This window comes from Cydia pomonella, chromosome 4 (assembly GCF_033807575.1).
Source record: "Cydia pomonella isolate Wapato2018A chromosome 4, ilCydPomo1, whole genome shotgun sequence".
In the NCBI taxonomy this organism is placed as follows: domain Eukaryota; kingdom Metazoa; phylum Arthropoda; class Insecta; order Lepidoptera; family Tortricidae; genus Cydia; species Cydia pomonella.
The window spans coordinates 4805744-4822708 of NC_084706.1; the positions used below are offsets into that span (position 1 = coordinate 4805744).

General features: G+C 36.8%; 1 protein-coding gene across 2 annotated transcripts in view; it reads left to right on the plus strand.

Annotated features, from left to right (window-relative positions):
• The window catches only part of LOC133516913 (LIM domain only protein 3-like), an 89734-nt gene that overhangs the window by 47611 nt on the left and 25158 nt on the right, over positions 1-16965 (plus strand). For both annotated transcript variants that reach the window (XM_061849957.1, XM_061849956.1), the window contains one exon: positions 14967-15049. In XM_061849957.1, the coding sequence (XP_061705941.1) occupies positions 15004-15049 (46 nt within the window). In that variant the 5' untranslated portion in view covers positions 14967-15003. The remainder of the gene's footprint in view (positions 1-14966; positions 15050-16965) is intronic.

Consider the following 16965-nt stretch of genomic DNA (forward strand, 5'->3'; position numbering starts at 1 on the left):
CATTTAAATTACACTCAAATGCGGCATATGTGGCTCTTCCGCGCGTCCGATGTGCACTCGCGATAAATTGGCTCTTACTGTAAAGTAATGACATAACCAGCTTCGTTCTTTTCAATATTATCGATTTAAATTAAGAATGATTTGAATGCTGTTTGTCGGTTTGTTCGTTTTGTCTCCAAACTACGGTTCGCGGGCCGGTTCCAACACTTCCAACCCGCAAACTTACAAATTGGGCTCGCAAAAAGTGCCTAATGGCTCGTCGGATCATTTAGTCTAAAAGTCTGGAGACCCCTAATCTAACTCTTTCAGCTCGAATATTATTGTTTAAGAGCACAATAAAAATAAAAAAACACCGCGTATCGCCTGTCCGATCCCCACTGTCGTTAAGGTTATTGAAAACGTTAAAGCTGTCTCCGCTTTCTTTCGAAAGCGCCTCACGAAACTCTATTGTGCTCAGTTGAATCGCGTCTTAATTACAAAACGGGTGAATATTTAATTAAAAACTTTCCGCACGCGAGTAATTCCTTATTCCATGTATACGAGATTGAGTTAGCGGCGATTCCGCTTTTCTGCGAAGCCGTCGACATTCGACAAGGGTTTTTAATTGAACGTCGACCCATTGTGCTCGTTAAAGCGATTCAGAGTTAATCACCACGTTTTTCGTCCGGCGTAATGGAAGAAAGTAATTATCAATTAACTGCTCGATAATGGATCGCGGCCGCTTATCCGGGCTTATCTCGACGTATCTATCTAGCTGTGTAACGTAACGATCGTTCCCTCGGTTTATCTTATTAATAATGAATTTAAATTTGTCATCGATCATTACCGCGGCTTATGTCAACATCCGGACTCGGGATCTCGGTCGGCCTACTCTAGATGTTTTGTCGAGATTGGTTAACTTTGTTTATTTCATATTTATGCATTAGTGTCGAGATGATTTCGTTACTTTAATACATGTGAAACGGTATATTTATTTAAATTTTTATTTTTATCGGGCAAGTTGGAAAAATTTGATAGGGCATTAAGTAGGTGTGACATCGGGTGGGTGCGAAAACGAGAAGCGTGGCGGCTGGCGAAGCTGCGCCGTGAATTAGCATTGTAAATGCAATCACAGGTGTCAGACGGCACTCGCTCATCGAATTTATACGCCTTCCGCTCACCCGCCATCCATATCACAATTTACTGTCTTTAAATGAATGCCAACAGCAACACACCTTGACACATATATTAGGCGATAAGTTTCACTTAGGACCTAAACTATAGACCGCACACATAATATTCTGAGCCTTATGTCAATTTCTTTATATAAGTTCTTAAGCGTGAAGAATGTATATTGACAATAAAACTTATAAAATCTGGCATCAGTGAGCGTTATTGATGTCGAGACCGGATTCCTGATTATGTGTTGTCAGATAAAAACAACCATAAGCAGATTAAAACATGTTCGGAACCAATTAAGGTCTTAAAAGCCGACAATGTTGCTCGCGGGACGAGTTGACGCGCTGCTATTAAATCTCATTAAAATAGCTAGTCGAGGACGAACACGAATGCTTATTTACTGCGTCAGGTTGAAGTTATTGCAGTTTAAGTGAACGTTTAATCGTTGCATCTGAGCGTTAATTAAGCTGCATTATCGCTAAATCTGACGCAGCGCCGGCAATAACAAGACGCTTTATGCGACGCCAAGATGGTTGCGTTGTCAATTATTTTCTATTCTCATCTTACACGATGTCACCTTCAACTCGATCTCATCAAAACTGCCTAACAAGCAACGTTCTTTATAAGGTATCTCTTATTTGCGTAGTAACTGAAAGTTGAAAAAAAGGGCAATCAACAGTAAAGGCAATGGCCATATCACTTTACATACCTACCTACTGCAAATCGAGACTCTAATACCCCATTTGGTATTAGAGTCTCGATTTGCCCCAGGTGGTAGCAATAATCACCTTTCTAAAATTAACACAGAAATTACATTCTACGTACCTATATTTTAACCGCAAAACTTAATTGGTGTGGTGTCGGGGTGTATTTATACAACGTTTAATTTAGTGATTCATTACATGTTAGTCATTAGTGTACCGGCTGCGATTTCATTACGCGATCGTGTCATGTCGGTGCGCTATTTTGCAACATTTTGAAAACGACTCAGTTTTATAAAACCAATATGGATATACATCGTTTTTGAGATTAGAGCTTCATTTTTAATTAAAACTGCATGTAAATGTAAATGTTTACCAGCTTAAATATGATTTGGTTCGAAAAGTATAAACGAATGGTTTATTATTGTTCAACTACGTAGTCGGTCCCAAAGTTCAGTCACTGGCACATTAGTATTAAATTTAGAACATGATTTTAAGAAAATTTTATTGTATTACAATTTTAAACGTTTCACAATTATTTTAAAACAAAAAACAGTCATTCGCTGCAATTTCTCACGGTGGAGTGGTCATTGAAAGAAAACCGAATAGCTGCTTTATGATTGCACCGCTGTGGGCATTCGCCAAGTACCATTTTCAAGTTGCTCAAAAATTTTTATATAATGCTTAGATTTGTGTACCGTACTGTTGATAGGTACAATGAAGTCTCCAGTATTGTGGACAAGAAAAGAATTGGCCGGCCTCGCTCCGTACGAACACCACCAGTGATCAAAGCGATCAAGGCGCGCATAGCAAGAAATCCTGTCCGAAAACAGAAGTTCATGGCTTTGCAGATGGGTGTCAGTAGAAAAACCGCCAAAAACGTTTTAAACGAAGTCTCCGAGCATACAAAAAAAGAGTTAAGTATTTTTGATATGATGCAACATTTTTATGTTGTAGGTAGATGAACTTCAACAAAAGGGTCTAGCAGGCTAAGCGAACTAGCGGTGCCCCCAACGACGGATTTGGTCATACTTTTAGGTGGTGTACTGGCAAGTTCTAAGAACACTCTATGCTTAATATCAGTCCTCGATCTTCTTTTGTTTTCGAGTTATTCAGGATAATGTAAAATAATCAGCGTATCATTGAAAGTGGCATATTTTGTAAACTGTAGTTAGATTAACGAAACAAAATTATATTTGACAATAATAAAATAGGTTACAAAATACACATTTTAACCCACGTCATGTACTTATACTCCATTGTGTAAAAAAACATTTTATTTTTCTTCAGATTTATTTTTTTACTTTTCGCAGAGGTACACCTCCAGAAATAATATGCAGGGATAGCCGCTAGTACCCGCTACATACACATATAAAAATATTTGCATAAATCTTCGTGCATCATGTCAAAAAAAAAAAATTAGTTTAAAATGAAAATCTCTGACCAGTTTTTAGAGACGTCAAAGACAGCAATCAAGTAACGAAAAATATGTTTTTTTAGACAATGTTTAAAAATTACATAAAATAAATGGTGATCATTTCTTTCAAAATCTGGCAGACCAGAATGGAGAAAAAAAATTGAAGAACCAATAGTCGTTTAAGGTGGATCGACAGGACTTTATGCATCTTCTAGAATCGTAGAAAAGTAGATTTTTTCAGAAATAAATACCTATTTATAATTACTCGCAGATTTGAAAACGTAAGTAATCTAGATAATGCTTTAAAAAGTTTCGGCATAACTACAGTTCACTTCCTTTATTAAAAACGCAAAAGCTTAATTAAAAGATATAATGACTTTTGTGTAATGATGTTATCTAAATTCGAGCGAATAAACTTTCTATTTGATTAGGAACGGCCAGTTGTTTGCATAAAATTATTTGCTGTTAAAAACGGAATTAAACATTCAATTCAATTTATTGTTGCTTTGAGATTTTAAATATTATAATAACTAAATAAAATATGGGAATAATAGCGTTTAGACAACATTAATACCAATAATATCGATGTACATATTTAATCATACAAAATCGATTAAGTAATCGATGCGTTATAAAAATCTAGTTTTTTATGTGCGAAAATTATCTAAACCAGTGGTTGAAACATTAATAATTAGCTGCCAAAAAGTGTATCGGCCCTAACTAAGAGTTTTGAATTCAAGTGACACTTTCCTAGGCATCCTTTTTAGGGTTCCGTACCCAAAGGGTCAAACGGGACCCTATTACTGAGACTCCGCTGTCCGTCCGTCCGTCTGTCACCAGGCTGTATCTCATGAACCGTGATAGTTAGCCAGTTGAAATTTCTATAGATTATGTATTGTTCTTATAAACAAATACTAAAAACAGAATAAAATAAATAATTTTTCTCAATCTCGAGGTTCTCATCCAATCACTGAAGTTAAGCAACGTCGAGCGGGGTCAATACTTGGATGGGTGACCGTTTTTTTATAGATAATGGTACGGAACCCTTCCTGTGCGAGTCCGACTCGCACTTAGCCGGTTTTTTTTACTTGTATTGTTAGGAAGCTGACTCTGTAAGTCCGATTTTCTAGTGTAACATACGGTATGTTAAGTTCATTGGAAAACCGTTCGAATCTGTACATTACTGTGCGAGAATACGATATACAAACCACTACAAATGAGTTAGTTACATACGGTTGTTATATGTGATGAGGTAGATGTGTCATAGAAACTAAAATCGACTTTCAAGCAAATAATAAATAATGAAAAGTAGCGTTGATTAGATGCGAACATTTAGGTTGATGCTAAACTTGATTTGGAGAACCTGCTCTTACTAAATGGTTATGTTTAATTCACTTTTCGGCTATAATTGTTGAGAGTTATTAGACATATCCTGATAGATATTTACATTTTGATAAGATATAGCTAGTGGATATAGCGACTACCTATGAATTCCATGGTCCCGGGTTCGAATCCCGGAAAGGGCATTTATTTGTGTGATGAACATAGATATTTGTTCCTGGATCATGGGTGTTTTCTATGTATTTAAGTATTTGTATATTATATATATCGTTGTCTGAGTACCCACAACATAAGCCTTCTTGAGCTTAGTCTGGGGCTTAGTCAATTTGTGTAATAATGTCCTGTGAAAATTATTGTTTATTTATTTATTTATTTAGCTAAACACAAAGTTACAAAATACCCGTTACAGTATTAATTGATTTTGCACTTGCAAATATATCATAAAATGTTAAATTAACTTGTGCACCTTTATACTCAAGCAATTTAAATGGATACATAGTGTATATATCTAAAAAAAACATGCATGTAAAAAAAAAAGTTTGGTGTCAAAATTGTTATATTTAAGTATCTTTAAACTGGTAACCACGATACAGGCTTTGCCTAGTGTGGAGACCATCGTTAATCTTAGACTTTATTAACATTAAGATTTTAAACCTTTAATTTTTTTTTAAATCATAGTGCAAAGTTGTAACCAATAAGTTTTAAAATTTGGTTGCTTAAAATATATTACATCTACTTATATCAAATATCACCAACGCTTTATATTACACGCCGACATGTGAATTATACTCGTACAGTCGCCATCAGATATATCGGAGCGGCCGAGTTAAGAACAAAGTCTAACAAAATTCTATCGACGTGATTATAGCACACATATTAGCTCAGCTTACGGTACATGTCAAATAAATGGTAATTGCTAATTATCTTGGCTGTGTTTATGGCCAGACTGGTTGCACGGCGCGACGCGGCGCGGCGACGTAGGTAGGGGGCGGTTGGGCGATTCTTGCGGTAACGAAACAGGAAGCCAAATCACACTTACATTCCGAAATTAAAATTATATCATTTTGCTATCGAATGCGTGCATTTCACTCGTACTTGTTCGTATATGTACCTATTGGCGCGAACGAGACGCACAGGCGAACGGTAACAAAATGATATCATCTTGACATCGGATCGTAAGTTCAAAATGACCTCCAGGATAGGTATTTTTATCTTATAATCTATTAAGATTTTGATATTAATCTGATACTGTCGATCGCATTAGGCATCTCGCTCGCAGTTATTAGTGCGCAAGATATGCACTGCGAGTCGGGAAAAGGTCATAACATATAAATAGGTACAGAATAACACCTCAGTGACTTACCTACTAATTATCCACTCCATCCCATATATCGCGTAATAACCGTTAAGTATCTCTAAAGTCCAAATGACTAATTTATAATGAATATCTTCATGCGTAAGGAATTCTAAACGATGCTAACATTTATTATAACTATGCCAACTAGTTCACAGTGCAGGTAATTAATTAATTAATATAATTTAAAACTAACTTAAGTAACACAAAAAAAAAACTAAAAAAGAAATCTATATGAACTAACTAAAACTAAAACTAAAGTTATTAGTAATAAGATAAAATCACAAACTACAAAAATAAATCACGAAGTCCAAATTAGAAGAATCAACATTCCCGAGTTGCATTTATTTTTTTAAATCTTAATTCTTGTACCTACATATATTACAAGGTCGCTAGCTTGTAATTTTTACTGTGCACTCGTTGAATCACCCGGCGCTGTTACCCGTGAGCTTGCTTTATAGCCTGGCCAATATCGCAACTCAAATCACACTAAAATTACACTTAAACCGTTTAATAAAGTTTTAGTTGATAATGACGTACCTATTATCGTCTAGATTAGACCATTCGTTTTAGGATTTCACAGGTTGACCCTAATGGCTGTCCAGTATTTCAAATTGCATAATTTAATTAACATAATTTATAATAAACATTTTAAATGCAAATCTTGTTAAACATTATGTTGATTAATGGACACGACCGGCAAGATCGAAGCATGGCAGCTGAGCCGCAAATAGAAAGCTTCCATGCTTCCGTCGAATTTCTTGTTTGTCTATATGGTGCGCATTGAATAATTTCCGAGTAATTTGCAGATAAAATCAAACCAGACATGCGAAGTTGCGACGCAATAAAGGTAATGTAGGCAAGGTATTTGCCAATATCCTCTTGGAGTGGCCCTCCGGAATATCTTGAGATTGTATTCCCCCTACATAAAAATTGTTCCCGAATAGAGATACTACCCGGATAAATATTCAATTTCACTACGGACGAAAAAGATTTGATACCTTTTGTACCTATCTACTAGCTTTATTGGATGATAGCCTTTGGAATGGAGTGGATAATCGTATTCATAGTTTTTCCAAATAAGATACATTGTAAATATATATTAAGATATTTTGAAATAAAGCACGATTTGTATGTAGTTTATAATGAAGCTGTTCTTGATTTAATAATCAATTAATTAATATTGGATAGCATGTTGGCGTATCTCATTTGTTAGCGTAAATAATTAGGTATTGGGTGAGTGTTACACAGGGTGATTATTGCGGTGTCGTGACAGTGAGCGATGAGGAAATAATCGGCGGCGTATCCACGATTTGCGACTAGCGAGTAAGAAAACGACATGTAGATGAAAAGGGCAGCTGAATCTAATACAATCGGGAAAGCTATACTCCGTTTTATCCTAGGGCTGTCGATTTCGTCACAGTTTTTAATAAACTGTTAGAAAATATATGATTTATCTCTATATAATATCTTTACAAAGACCGCTACCATTTAGCTGAAATACGGGCAAGTCATTTTAATTAACGTACGGTTTTCCCATTAGTAAACATTTTTCCTCATTTCTTACTTAATTAAATATTATAATGACGGCGCGCAGACATTCATTTAGTATGCTTAGCGATATTTCTTATTTATTTCATTTAATATCCTTTTCAACGGTTACACAATAAAATCAGCGGTATTGTTATACGGTGACTATAAAATGAAACAACGAGCAATTCTATATTTATGCCCCATTTCCTATCACACGCTGATAACTATGGGGAAGTAGTTAAAGAGTAATGTAAAGTTTTATTGCATTCCGTGATACTGGACGCACAAAGTATAGCATTGTTAGCAACCCTGCGTGGGTTGCTAGGGTTGCCACATACAACATCAGTGCTGATTTGTAAACAAAATTCCTTTTCCTGAACCTAACCTAGCAAGCCAACAAACCGGAAAACCATCAAATCTTTTCAACTAAACTCTCATTTTGATTAAGAAGTATTATTAAATAATCTCAGTCACTCGTCAAAAAGTCTTGACATATCTGACCGTAGTCTCAGCAATGAAAATTTCTCAAAAGACCGTAATATTTCTGACGGCTGGTAACCCTAACTGGGACGTCGGGGTATTGAATGAGATTGCTTCTTACTTCGGCAAATGGATCACGTAGTGGATGAGATGTCACAGTGTTTTAACTTATCCCAATTCGACTGATCTTCAGCCCGATAGGTAGACCTTTTAGATTCGATATTAGTCTTATGTTCGATAAAAACTAATGGGTCTTTTGTTCCTTCTTCTGAAATTTTATGTTTTATATTTAATAGCTACTGTAAAATATAAACTGATCTCAACTTGCATCAAAGAAAAGAAATATACCTACTATTGTTTATGTGCTTGACTGCGCGTGGCTTGGCGGACATAGGCCGCATTAGTTATTACTCGTAGGCAAATGTTGACTTCAAAGCGATAAACAACGAACTCGCTACGGTGTAGAACTTCTCAATAAATAAATTAAAAGCTAGAGCATAGCTGTTTTCATAGCTCTTGATATGGTAGATGTAAAACTGTTGATTACAAAAAAAGCATCTCTATTGATTTAAGTCATAAAAATGACCTTTAATAGCTTCGTGTTGAGGGATACGTCGTATAATCAAATACGTTCACACCCTGTAATTGGGAAATTCCCGCGTCGAGCCCGGGCGTAGTCGGCGGGTGGGCGCTGAAAAACAATTTCACGCCAAATCTTAGCCTGTGTTTTCCTATTTCCTTTTTATTTATCTTTTCGTCTTTTCTTTTCTGGAGAATCAATTTCACGGATGAGTGTGGCGATGATCGCAGTTCAAAATGCGAGGGAGCGCACGTATGCAGTGGACCTGTGCTGAATGAGTCCGGGCACGGGATAAGTAACAGTACTAAACTAGAGAAGATTATCTCAATTGTTGATGTTTAGTTAACGTAGCTAGTCGGTACATTATTAGAAAATTGTTGAAATAGGTACCTAATTAAGACTGATAAAGATCGATTAAATTGAGAAGTTTAGCCACACTATATATTATGTGCGACAGATTAGGTACGGCAAATTTGTTCAAAAAAGACATCCTATACTTCACATACAGCATCCTGAAGGTCATAAGTGAGAAGCCGGGCTGGCCCATTTTGATACACTGGATACGATCGCATGCTCAGGTGCCGGGTGTCCCAGAAGGAGGCAGATAACTAAATTAGATTAAGGTAGTGGCACCAAAAGATCACCGGCCCCCAAAAGATGAATATTTGGCCTTAAAATCCGTATAATTAAATCGTGAATTATTTTACGCACCTGAGGGTATTTTTTCCTAACGCGGTAATACTTTGCCGAGGCTGACATTTAAAGTTTAAATTTTAAACTCCGAGACAATTGTGCTGTGCGTGTGGCTGAGAGCGGTCGTCAAATGCGCGGTCCACACCAAAATCGCCATTTATTTTATTTTTTTATACCACGTCGGTGGCAAACAAGCATACGGCATTTGTATGGAGATCTTAATAAGATAAGCGCTTCAAAGTATAAGCTTATAATTGCGTATTTAATTGAATTATGCGTCTACCTATATGATTTTACACAGAAAAGATTCTAGACTAATTCCTCTAATGTTTTCGTTATCAAGTATTGCATGTTTTATCTTATTTTATTAAAATATTTGCAGTTCAAGTTATGGTTCCAATATTGTATGCTTAAGCCAATAAATGAACGGCGGTCAACTTTTGGGCAAGGGCTTGTTTTTTCAAATGCTTGTATAAATTCTAATAGAAAAGGTAGACGCATAATTCATATTTTAAATTGATAGCTAGCTAGTCCTTGATTTTTCGACCAAAAGATGAAAAAAGGTTTCTTTTATATAACCCAGTTATTTCAAGGTTTATTTTAGTATGGGCTGTTCAACTAAAAATCTTATCCCTAAAAGATGAACTATGATAATTTACTAGTTCATCTTTTGGGCTCAATTCCAATACATGCATTTCGCATTAATTTTGATCGTTCATTTCTTCAATACCGGGTCCAAAACTTGAACCAAGTAACTTATTCGTTCATGTTTTGGGTATCATTTTCAACACTAAACAAGTTTAATTGTAAAAGTAGTGAATTTTATATCTTTAATCGGTAGCTAAATTACTTTTTTATATTTTTATATTATTTACAAATACAAATTTAAAAAGCGTAGAAGTTAATTTATTAAGTCGTTTTAATTTATTTGAGGATCATATTTTCTTCTTGGAGCATAATTCCACCTAGGGCATATTTTTCTCTCTGGCACAAAAAAAATAAACAGAATTTATAGACCACTTTTTTCGTTACCGATTATAAGCTCAGTGGTCAGAATTTAACAAACATTGTAAAGTTACACTCTATCTATACTAGTTCATCTATTAGCATCATGTCGTTCAATATTAGGGTACTTGATTTTGGTTTTATACTGGTTCATCTTTTGGGGTCAAAACGTTTAGAGATAGAGCACCGTGTTCATCTCCTGGGCATTTTGCCCTATTTCATCATATTTTTTTTTTAATAAAAATACTAAATTACAATATGAGCATTTGGAATAATTCATTATAATCTAGATTATATGCTGAATCATATTAAAAAAATTAAAGTTGTTAAAAATAAGTTACAACATATGTAAAAAAAAATCGAAAGTTGGGGTGGTCGCTTAAACGGTCATGTTTTGGTGACTTCACCCTAGATTAGATTTAAGATACTTTATTTGTGTCTGACTGTAATGTCTGCAATAAAATGTTTTTTTTTTACAAGGTTTTTTTATTTTTTATTATTTAACTTGCCCTGTTAGTATGTATGGGACAAATTTTGCAAGTTAAATTTGACCCACTTCCCGGTTTCCAATGAAGCTGAAAATTTGCATACATATGTAAGTCGGGTGACAATGCAATATTATGGTACCATCAAGCTGATCTGATGATGGAGACAGGGGGTAGCTATAGGAATTCTGTGATAAAACAACGCAATCTAATTGTGTTTGGGGTTTTTAGAATTGTCTCGATGAGTATTAGTTGCCTGTGGAAAAAAGTACAGTCAGCGATATAAGCTTGTACCAAAAATTTAATTTTTGCCAAAAACTTAGTAGTTTTTTATTCAAATTCCAAACGCAAGCAACACGTACTTCTTACATATAAATCGTTAGGTAATGCCTAAGGGCAAACACTAACGATTAAAACGTAAACAAAGGTCGCGTACGCATTTGTAGGTACCACTACGTCAAAAAATCTCACTCTATAAACCGATGTGACAGCTAATCACGTTATCTATGTCTATACCTACCTTAATGATTGCTTGGAGCAATTATGAGGGTATGGGAAGCCGCGGATCCGTTTAATTTCATACATTTCGGATCCGGATTGCAAACCCTACGCGCGAGCATTGAGTGAAATACCACTGCTTGTAGCGACACAGTAAAAAGCGGAGTAAGCTGCTGGTGGGGTCCGGTCCGGAGCCCGTTCGGGACATCCGCCGTCCTCATTACCGGCGTGTCGGTACCGCGTCCCGATAATAAGCTTTCTGCTCGCTGCTCCTTGTGATTGGATGGGCGATGCGTGTGTTATCAGCGTATGCGGCGTGTGATATACTCGACCCAATTTTCTTTAGGACTCGGTAAGCAGTCTACTCAATTTACTGCGCAATGTAAGTATAAAAACGTAATTAAATAGAATGTTGGGCGTGTAATGCGTTGTAGGGGTTAAGTAGTGAATAACAGTGATTGTTTTGGCGCCCACCCAGTTGGAATCGGCTCTGCTGACACGCAATAGAAAGAAGTATCCGTATCGTGGTACTTTATTTTATTTGAAATTTAACTATTTATTTTAGATATTATACCCATGTGTGTAAGATTATTTACAAATTTTCTTAAAGACTATGTACTAGTTACTACTTGTAGTTATTAGTTTTAAATAAAGTTTCTAAAATAAGTAGGTAGCGACATTAGTTTTTTTATTTACATGGCATTTGCAATATGGTAGTACTTTTAAACGGCGACACAGATAGGCCGTTTTCAGAGGAGCCGTTCAAATCGTCCGGCTCAAAATCGTCAGGCCCAAGCGCCGGTGCGCCCTCGGAATTGACAATTTTACGGGCGGTTTATTTCCGGACAACGAACTTCCTCGGTCAGATCTCACCCACCTCCCACCCTACCCTTCCCCTTTGATTGTCGACGGTAAACCCATTCATCACATATATTGACACTTGGTTACTTTTCAATCAAGTTTAGTGTATAATTAAACTTATCGTGAAGTATCTACGGCAGCACGTACATCGTAGCCGCTCTACGTACCATTTGTTTCATAATTGATACCTACTACGAGTACACCACTACTCCGAGCTACATAAAATTTACATTGTATGTAAGTGTCTTAAGCGAAAGCTTCCCACTTAAAAGCTCTACAAATGCACTGAAAGCTCTTTCGCGCACTAATCCCAAACCTTTTAGCTGCAATCAAAAGCCCCGAGCGCTGGCGTGGGCCGACGCGGCGACGTGATGCTTGTGGAGGCGCCTAGGAATTTAATTTACATTTTTAATTAAGTTAAATTTTGTTCGGAGAGCTTTCACGGAATAGGAGTTTTCTTGATTAGAGTTCAGCTCCGGCTGAAGTTTGAGATTGATTAGTGGAGCTTTAATTGCTCTCTGCCGGTGAATAATGAATACGATCAGTGCGGAGTCAGAAGGGAGTGTTTAACAGATTACGACGTTAATGGATCAAATTGTTCAGCTTAACTTTGTACGTGTATGTTATTAGCCTCATTAAATAGTACACTTATTAGCAGCAACATAATCCTTATTTTTCAGCTTCGTGACAACGGATTTACAAAGGCATGTCCATGATTTGCTCACGGAGCGACTGTAGCCAGCCGGTAATCGGCGGTCGGGGTGAATTTTAACGTAATGCTATTTAATTGATGGCGTTGATAACGCAATCATAATGGAGATACGGATAGTCGCCGCAGCGGCCCCACCTCAATAATACCCAAATGGGTTTCCGCCGCGCACCCCAAATTACTGGAAGTGCCTGTAATGGCTTCTTCTCGCTCTCCGCTGCCCGCTGGGACGGGTCAGGACGTAACATCGATAATGCTTTCCGTACACGAGATCATGCCCATCAGCAAATTTACTAAAGAACTCCTAACTTTTAAACTAACTATATCTTAGTAAAAATAAAGCAAACTAAAATACATTTGGTTATAAAAGCGTCTTTCGAAAGACCTCATATAGAAACGAAAATACCCTAATGGTGCCTTGTAAATCTGGCAGGGCACAAAAGAGCCGTACTGAGGTAAAAGCGAATAAATAAGAGACTTGTGCCAAGTACTTTCTTAGAGTTGAGTCGAGAGCCAGTGACGTACGATTTGACGTAGAATATTTTATCCGGGCCTGAGACGTCGCCATCCATTCCACTTATCCCGGCTCTCTGTTGAATTTTTGACACGTCGACCGAGGATGCCCTTTTCTGTGGCTGGTTTAGTGTGACAGCGCCCTTTAAATTTGTATTATACGGGCGTGAAGCGAGCGACAATTACTCCTTTGTCGGCGTCGCTGAGTCGCGGCGACGGATTATTGTAGGGACTCGCGCTCTGACTGATTGTTCCTCAACGGCGATGACATCACGTAAGTATTGTGTGGATACGCTCTTTGACTTCTTTTATGACCGCACAATGGGAGTTAAGTATCTTCAGCGCTACTCTTTTTATTGTCATCAATTTTGGATTACACAGAGCAGGCCCGTGCGGTTCTCGAGTCATTCTTTTGTGTGCGATTAAATTTGTATTCTGAAATGAGATGAAGCGTGGAGTGGATCACAGAGCCCATTACCGTGATCCGCGGCGGGGGCGCAGATGGCCGCCCCCACCCGCCAATCGGACCGAATCCGGCGCACAGCAATCCATATTAGATTTGCCCGCTCTCTCATATCCATTCTGAGATGTTCATATTTTATTGGGGCCAATAAAAAGGATTCATGAATATGAGAAATGCATAACGAATACCGTATTTATGGTTGGAGGCGCGCTCGCTCGCGGATATGTCGCGGATAATTTGATAGCCGCCTTTGTAACAGGTGCTGATGGGAATTTAGATGCGGTTATAAAAGTTTTTTTTTTCATTCACCCGATTCATTTAAGTGTGATAGCAGAGGCGTTGGATTTTTTATTGACCATGTAGCCATATTACCGATTTATGATATTGTAAAATTTTATGAAATGAGGATACAAGGCACTTTTGTATTTATGCCTAATTACTTTAATGACCATTATTTTAAAACTTTATTTTCTCGGCGGATTAAGCTTAGAGTTATTAATGTCTAAAGTTTCAATTTCCAGCTTTGTATGGACGTCTAAACCTTCAAGAAGAAATACCGTCTGAATGTGCGTCTATTATCCCTCTTGCTTTGAGAATAAACTCTATGCCCTGGACAGAGAATAGAAAATTATAAAGAAGCGGTTTATGTTTGTTAAACTCCGAAAATGGAGTCTTATTGTGTGGGGAATAAAGTAGATTTTAGAGAGTGGAGTCTAGAGCTTGACTGGTGCCGTTTGACAGCAGTTTGTCGGAGTAATAAGGTCTCGCACGGAGTGGACGTAAGGAGAGAATATCGTTTATTCTAATGAGGTTTCACTGAGACGCGTGCGCCGTCCGCTCTTAGCGATCCCCATATGTATTGCATCTCAGCAAAAATTCTTCGTGTATAAAAATACTAGCACCCGTCTCAAAGAATAAAGCAGAGTACTGTGCAATTGTTTAATAATCAAATGCAAACGTCGGCTTTGGTTGTAGGGTTCACTAGAACTGTTAGCGACTTCTATAAATAAAGAATTAGGTCCTAACATCTAGGTATGTGCCAATTTTGATACATATAATATCGATTCATTACGTTCTCTTGAATTTGTATTGTACTTATATATATTTAATATTGTATATTTTGCCAGTCTTCGATAGAGTTTTAATTAAACGTTGTTTTTTTTTTTTTGTTTCAGATATAATACAGTTGTGTGATGAAGTGACGGCCTCGCCATGATCCGCGACCCCCCGGCCATGCACAAGCCTGACAGTGCTCCCAGTGAGTATTCGAGCGTATACTCTGCCGTAGTTTCCTTATGAACAGAGGGCTTACCGCGAACCACGTTCGACGTGTTGCCTCCCTATCACACTTACGTATACAAAAGCGACAGAGAGGCAACACGTCGAACGTGGTTCGCGATAGGTACTCAGACTTAAGAACCGGTTGCACCAACTAAAATTGCTGGATTGATCAACGTCACTCAGCAGCGTGAAATACCTATGAAACTTCCCATACAATAAGCGAACGTTTTAACAGTGACAGACGACGCTTTGTGCAAACGAAAGTTAGTGTTCTGATGTTCTCGTTGGTGATACAAATTATAGCCCGCGAGCCAAGAACAGATTTCCATGACCAATAGCATTCCGGGCGATAACTAGTTATGTAGTTCTGTTAAGGGCGATGTGTAACGAACCCTCGTGGACGTCTCAACTCACCTCATAATAAACTCTGAAAAATATAACTAACATAGCAAATAAAATATAGGTGGATGGTTGCACTACATTTTTTATAATTACTTTTCATATGTTATAGTTTGATATATCATTATTTTGAGTAACGTAATAAATGACATACTACCGTATAATTAACTGCATACTACCGTTTAATTACCTAATTAACGGCATACATAATATTATTACTGGTATAATGGTCATAAGGTATATTTACACTTCGTCTAATAGACATTGCCTTGATGATTACATACTATAAAGCATATTATTTGTTCTAACAAGTGACATCACATAATTAGTTGGATGACTGATGGGTTAGGTTAGGTTGGAACTGCGACTCCCCGCACAAACGAATATCTGGGGTCAAAATTATTTTCGTTGTCTTGTTTTTTGTCCCCAATAAATCTGGCGGAGTGGAGCTTTTGGATGGAATTTTGTTTTTATTTTTTCGCATGTAAATATAATCAACAGCTAGAAAGACATACAATAGCAGTGGTCAGAAACAAGACAACGAACATAATTTTGACCCAACTACCTAGCAAGAGGAGGGTTAGGTTAGGATAGAACTTCGACCCCCCGTAGAATAAAATACCTAGCAAACAAGTGGTTTCGGTGAGGTTTGAACTGAGGCGAACTGAGACTAAAGGAATAGGAGGAATAAAATATAAGGGTTCCGTTTTTTGCCATTTGGCTACGGAACCCTAAAAACCTTGAAAAAATAGGTTAGGTTGGGTTACGTGGGATAATAAGCTGAACTTGATTATACGGCCTGCGTACTACTTGTTATAAAATTTATGTAAAACTTTACGTTATCATTAAATTAAATATGACAATAAAAGTTATAGAATATATGTGTTTATACTTGATATAATTGTATAAAGTATTACGTTATACAAAAATATAATATAACAAGAGTAATTATAAAACATGACTGTATACTACTTAAAAATTATATTACAGTAGTCAATGATTTATTTACAGATCTAAACTAGATGAAATCACAATATAACAAAGAAATGTATAATAAAAATTGCATTATAACATATAGGTATATAATAATATATCAAATGGCATTATAACAAGTGTAAGTATTTTTTTTAATAATTATATTAAGCATTATACACCCATAGGCGGATACATTGACAAAAAATATATTGTACGTTAAATACAATATATAAGCAAAACGACAATTCCGTTTTGCTGACGTCAATTCTTCATATTAGGACAAACAGGTCGCGAATAAAACGCGGGAAGGGTTGTGCCATAAACCGCCCGGCAGCGTCCGCGCGATATTAAAAAGGGGACGAATGATATTGCAATATCACATTTATGCGAAATGTATGTCGGACACATACAGATTGTATTGATAAAAATAAGCGATTTTTTATTATGCCCCACAATGTAATCGCATGGAAAATTTTAATAGCTCTAGGTTAATGTCACAATTTCGGTTTATTAGCAATT